This window comes from Colletotrichum fioriniae, assembly GCF_027942845.1.
Source record: "Colletotrichum fioriniae strain IMI 355084 chromosome Unknown scaffold_9, whole genome shotgun sequence".
Lineage (NCBI taxonomy): Eukaryota > Fungi > Ascomycota > Sordariomycetes > Glomerellales > Glomerellaceae > Colletotrichum > Colletotrichum fioriniae.
In genome coordinates, this window is record NW_027076845.1 from 2,433,092 (window position 1) to 2,439,091 (window position 6,000).

Below are 6,000 nucleotides of genomic sequence, written 5' to 3' on the forward strand. Positions count from 1 at the left end.
TCGCCGACTGCCTCTACTTTCCAGCCCTTCTCTTCGCCACTGGACAGGAACGCTGAATTCGCCATTCTCGACCGAGACAGACAATCAGCTTCTAGCGTCTTTTCGACTGGAGTTAGGGATGTTGGTGAACTCTCGGAGTGTCTCATCATCGGCTCCCAAAACCGAAACCTTGGCATCACCGATCTGAATGCTTGTCTCATGGTAAGTGCTTTGTCTTCCGTCACGCAATATCTTGACTAACAAATGACCAGAAACTCCAGCGACTTGGTCTCTCGCTCCAAGAACCGCGACAAATATTCCACAGAGGAGGGCGAATCTCTGTCCAGTTCAACGACATTCGTGACGCCGTTCTGGTTCACGACAATGTTTATCGAGTCGAGGCTGACTTTGAAATCGACTATCTGTCAAACGTCGACTTTTCAGAGGTGCGTCTTGCTAGATCTCCAACTAAAGCCTGGCAACTGATATCTGAGAAGCTTTCCATTAGAAGCAGAGTCAAATCTGGGGCTTGGGTCGCCGTTGTTGCTCTGGCTATTCCTCCCTGTCCACTCGACATCATCCGCACCGAAGCAATTCTCAAGCGCATGCTGCAGTCACGGGGCCAACTCTCGGCATACCGTGCCCAGCAGAACAACGATCCTTCGGTATACAGAGCCATCGTTCAGTTCAGTGACCAGGCCGAAGCCGCCACAGCCGTGGTTGTGATCAACAACACGATTGTTGAGGTGAGCTAATCGAGCGCTGGCAAACTATACGGGGACGGAGTTGGATGCGAGCTAATGATTTTCAAGGGGATCCATGTCACTGTGTCGCTTTTGGATGGAAACGAAATTCCTCATGTGGCTCAAGATCCTCAAGACAGCCCGACCGAGGACCACAGTCCATCCACGCCTGGGAATGATCTGACAAGTGCCCTTCATGCACTTTCTCTCTCCAAGCAAGCCGACCAGGTGCCTGTCATGCCCCAGGGAGTGCCCATGCCTGTGCCCGGATCGCCATACCCCCCTCTCGGTATCCAGGTTTCCCCCTTGGCGATGTGGCCCATCTTATGCCAGCCACAGTTCCAGCCGGGTACAGCATACGTTCTGAATGGTGGGCAGCGCCTCTCAGCGCCTACATCTACATCTAAATCGGCGAGGTACCAGCTCACGAACCATCTTTTCTCACAGCCTTCACCGGGCATGCCAATGATGGGATCGATGTCTCCCGGCACCAGAGCCGAGCCCCGGAGGCAGAATGCAGCCAGAGTCAACAGATCACCCTATTATAATGTTGCTAGCCACCACAACCATGTCGATGTCAACCGCATCCGTGAAGGAACAGACGTTCGCACCACGGTGAGTAATGTGTTGATGTTTTTGAATACTTAGACTGACAACGCTGAGATCATGCTTCGCAACATTCCGAACAAAGTAGACCAAGCGATGCTCAAGCGGATCGTTGACGAATCTAGCTGGGGTAAGTATGACTTCATGTATCTCCGGATTGATTTCGCCAATGACTGCAAGTAAGCAATATCGCCAGCCTCAAAACTCACCATGCATCAGGGCACTAACCACGGAGGACTCCTCTAGTGTCGGATACGCTTTCATCAATTTTGTGGATGTGAGTATGACCTTGGGGGAACTTGTAACGTGTTACTGACATTACCTTGTAGCCGTTGGACATCATTGATGTCGGTAAGACCAAACCTTGCGTTCGCGGCAGTGCTGATGATCAAATTACAGTTCGTCAATACCAGAGGTAATCAGAGATGGTATGTTGAACGCAATGATCAAGCCAGACGGCATGACGCCAGCTTACATCGACACAGGAACTGTTTCAAGAGCGACAAGGTCGCTGAGATTTCCTATGCTAGTGAGTGCCGCGAGTTGGGATAAGCGTCAAGCTTGCCTACTGACATGCTCACTTAAAGCCATCCAGGGCAAGGATTGTCTTGTCCAGAAGTTCAGAAACAGCTCCGTAATGCTCGAAGCAACGCATTATCGTCCCAAGGTCAGCTGGCCCCCACCCGGCGCTCGACAGAGCTAAACACTAATCACAATATAGCTGTTCTACACCTCCAATGGGCCCGTCCCAGAGCTCGCGGGAGAGGAGGAGTCCTTTCCAGAGCCAGACAACCAGTCGAAGATGAAGCGAAGCTGCGAGAACGCAGAACACGTTGGTACGAACCAATCGCCAAGTGGTTACTGAACCATGCTAACAGGAACCTCGTAGGGCTTTTCACACCCAATGCTGGACAGCATTTCCGCGATGAGCAACGCCGCAGACGCTCGCAGTATGACCGAGGTACCAGACTGGCCGCCCTCGAAGAACATGACTTCGAAGCATCTATGCAGCCATACATGTATCATGCTTAGGGTAGTGGGTGGTGGAATTTGGAAGGCAGTTTCAAGGGATAATGCAGGTCGAGTGAAAGTACTGGCATCGCAATACTACTAGGGGGGATTGAGACATTGAAGTTCTGTCCACATACATGGGACTCCAACTTTGATGGTCATATACTGGAGCTTTCTGGAAGCGTCATGAACGTGTAATCATTAGTACCTAGCTATACTCTGCTAAGATATCATGGCTGTATAATCTCTCAGCCGTGCCAAGTGTGTTTCTGCTCTTTGTCTCATTCTAATGATAGAACCAATTATTGCCACGATGCTGCGAACACCACGCAGCCCCGAGTAATTGATGGGATGAAATTGCATTTGTTAATGCAATAACAATGATGTGAGGGAACCCAACACAAAGTCGAGTCGGATATAGTACCAGGTGGGGTTTTGTAAGCCGAAGTGGAAGACTCACTCTGGCAAAGCTGGAAGTGGTTTGCGAACTGTGGATGAGACGATCCCAAGAGGTTGGTTTGCTAAACGAGCCTCAGCTTCGCTCTCCAGTGGCGCCGGGTCTAGAAGGACTCTATTTGAACGAAGTGAGTTTTGGGCCGAAATTCCACAACTATGCTGTGCCGCATTATTTGATGTTCCAGCCACTTCCTCAACGAGATGATGCCCGCCAAAATCCATGGATGAACCATGGCAATTCCCAGTGGGGTCATTCTCAGCAAAAGTACCCAATGGGCGTGTTTGCGACATCATAGACCTATCAGAGCCATATGGATTGCTCTCTGAGGCTTGGCAGCTGTATTCATCTTCTGATGCCGGCGTGAGCAGCCTTGCCGGCGTGCCCGGCAAGTTTTGCAATGCTCCAGAAGCCCCCTTCAGCGAGGCTCTTTCGCCGCGGCCTTCCCCGTCAAACGGCCGGCCAAAACTGTCATACGCGGAGGTATATGTGTTCTGAGCAACTTGCTCGGATCCAATGCCAGGATCGGGATGATTCAGATTCGATGTTCGACCGAGATCAAAGGAACCAGCCAGGATCGGTTGTGTCATTGCTCGGGAGAATATGACGAGAATGAGGCATGACAGCAGGAGAATGGCCTGTACGATGGCCATCCTCTTCTGGAACACAACTTCGTCGGCAAGAATGTTGAGTCTAGAGCTGAGTGCGACAGTTTCCCTCTGTGACTGCTCTCGCTGACTCTCCAGCGCAATGACAGTAGATTGCCATATCTGATCATACTGCTGGCGAACAGTCCGCAGTTCTGAAAGTACGGTATTGTTGAGACTATCCAGAAAGATATCTATTCTAGACAATTGCCTCCTCTCAGCCATTTTCTGGATCTCTTGTAGGTAGCGAGACTGGTCCTCGATGTACTTAAGTGACAGTGAGACATTTGACTCCAAGTACTGCAGGCGCTTGCTGACGGCCTTAAAGAAGCTCTCCTGGACTGTGGGAGATGAGGGCGCTGCTGTTGAGTTGTGCTTGTTGCGGGATTGGACAGTGGCTTGTGCTGTCTTTGTCGAAGACGTGCCCAAGCTCGTACTTTCTCCTCCTCCTGGCCTCAGATCGGTGTATGTGCTGCTTTGGTATGCACCTACAGGAACAGACTTCGCCGATGATGAGGTGTATGTTTCGTCAACTCGATCTGTCAGGTTTGCTGGGGCAAACGCCGACCTGTCTTCGGAGGTACGTTTGGCAGAGTCTCCGGCCCGAAATCGATCATGTGTTGATGGTTGATAGCCTGGCTTCACATGATCTCCAGTCTGCAGTTCTGGGTCCGATGAAATTGGTTCTGAATGTGGCAGTGGCATTAAGGGAGGGCATGTCGAGTTATCCCAATCCAGACGTGAGAAGATGTGGCGCGGCATTAGCAGGTCTGGTGAGGAGTCAGATGCCACCTCTGGTGATCCCCCTTCTGGCGGTGCAAACGTTGTATTCTCACCAATCTCAGCGTTCGTGGCAGGACTAGGCAACTCGCCTACAGGCTCTTCCGCCGTCTCTTCTTCATCTGTCTGCGTCTCTTGGTCCTTCCATGACTCCAACATTCGTGTGCCGTGCACACGTAATAACGAGACTGGACAATAGAACTCATTGCCATAGTGAGTCAGGAACTCTATCCTGACGTATTTGGCCCAGATCAGGGGGTTTTGAACGAGAAAGGGCTGGATGTCCCGAGAGTTTTTGGCCTCGAATGTGCCCAAATCTTTCCACTTATCAACCTTGACAGGATACCTGTCACTCACACTAACCCGGAAGTGACGTACCATACTGGAGAAGAACTCGAAGTTGGCCAGCACAACGGTGTCGACTAGAATATCGTCACTGAGCTCAACAATCACGAACTTGTTTCCTGCAGAGCATTCCAGTAGCATGTATGAATCCTTGTTTTCAACCAAGATGGCCTTGGCATTCTTCGCGCCTTTGTTGGTCTTAAGAACCGTTGCGCCAGCGTCAAATGACGAGTAGGAAAACCTTTCCTTGCAGGTCTTTCCAGCGTCCTTACTCCGGTAGTATTGCGTCCTCCCATCGTCATAAAGTACAGGCTCTTGCTGTTGGTCGGAAGTTGCCACTTCTGTCGGAATGGCCTGGGGTGCTGATGCAATATTGCTGATTTTCTCAGAAACAACATCGAAGTTCAAGTCGATCTCCCCATCATCGATACCGAGACTATCAAGGCCCAAGCTCCTAGTTGCTCTGTCATGATCGGTCGCGCGCTCGACTGGTTTCCGAGATTTGAGTTCCGAGGGGTCTTGACCAGCCTTTCGAAGCATCATCTCCTTCCACTCCTCAAAGGACATGAAAGGCCTCGGGGTGACTTCATCATCGGTTGCGGTCTCGGTAGGAGACGAATTTGTATTATCGTTGCTTGTCCGGTCGGGTGCCGAGACGTTGGTGGCCGCGACCACAGGTTCTCCAGCACTATGTGTAGTTTTCGTTGAATCGTCGGAAGGTAGGCTTGCGTTGTCGTTTATCGGAGTTGGGCCATCACTGATAGCCCTGCCGCCTGGCCAACTGGTCTTGAGACACTGTTGAGGAAGTGTGTGCGTGATGTAATTGATCGTCTTGAACTGGCAAAAGGCCACCTGAGTGTTTGTGGATGAGGCGTCGATTGAGCTAGATGCTTGGCTCGAAGTTGAGGTGCAGACGAGTGCCAGCAACGAGGCGACGATTAGAAGAGGCCTAGCCGACATTTCCTGGCCATGAAACCACATGTTGCCGCCGAAAGGAGTTCGACGATGGCGATGATGAGTGCGCAATCAGGGAATCACTCATGATCTAGAACGGCGGTGATAATGTTTGAAGTTGCCCGACCGTACCTGACGGGTGCTGAGCGATAGCTGGTGCGCAACACAGGGGCGTAATAGGTATGGAATTATAAGAGGAAAGATAATATTAAATATAAGATTAATAGCTTAGACCTATAGTTATATAAGTAAGTTAGATTATTAACTTATTAAATTTATTTGTTTTTTTAATTCTGCCTTTACTAGATACTTAAGTAGTTCTTAATATTGTTTAGATAATATTAATATATAATAATAATAAATACTCTTATTATTTCGATAGACTATTTTTTTTAAAATTTTCTTTTTTCTTCTTTAATTTTCTTTTTTTATAAAGTTTAAAATTATAAATTAACAATAATATTAAATACGACGCTATTAC

General features: G+C 49.5%; 1 protein-coding gene across 1 annotated transcript; it reads left to right on the forward strand.

Annotated features, from left to right (window-relative positions):
- Positions 1-118: 118 nt before the first annotated feature.
- On the forward strand, positions 119-734 carry N0V96_008068 (uncharacterized protein; the record flags this gene model as incomplete). The annotated part of the gene is made up of 2 exons (XM_065758217.1): positions 119-124; positions 327-734. 2 exons carry the CDS (start codon positions 119-121, stop codon positions 732-734), a joined length of 414 nt encoding a protein of 137 aa, XP_065613359.1.
- Positions 735-6,000: the final 5,266 nt, after the last annotated feature.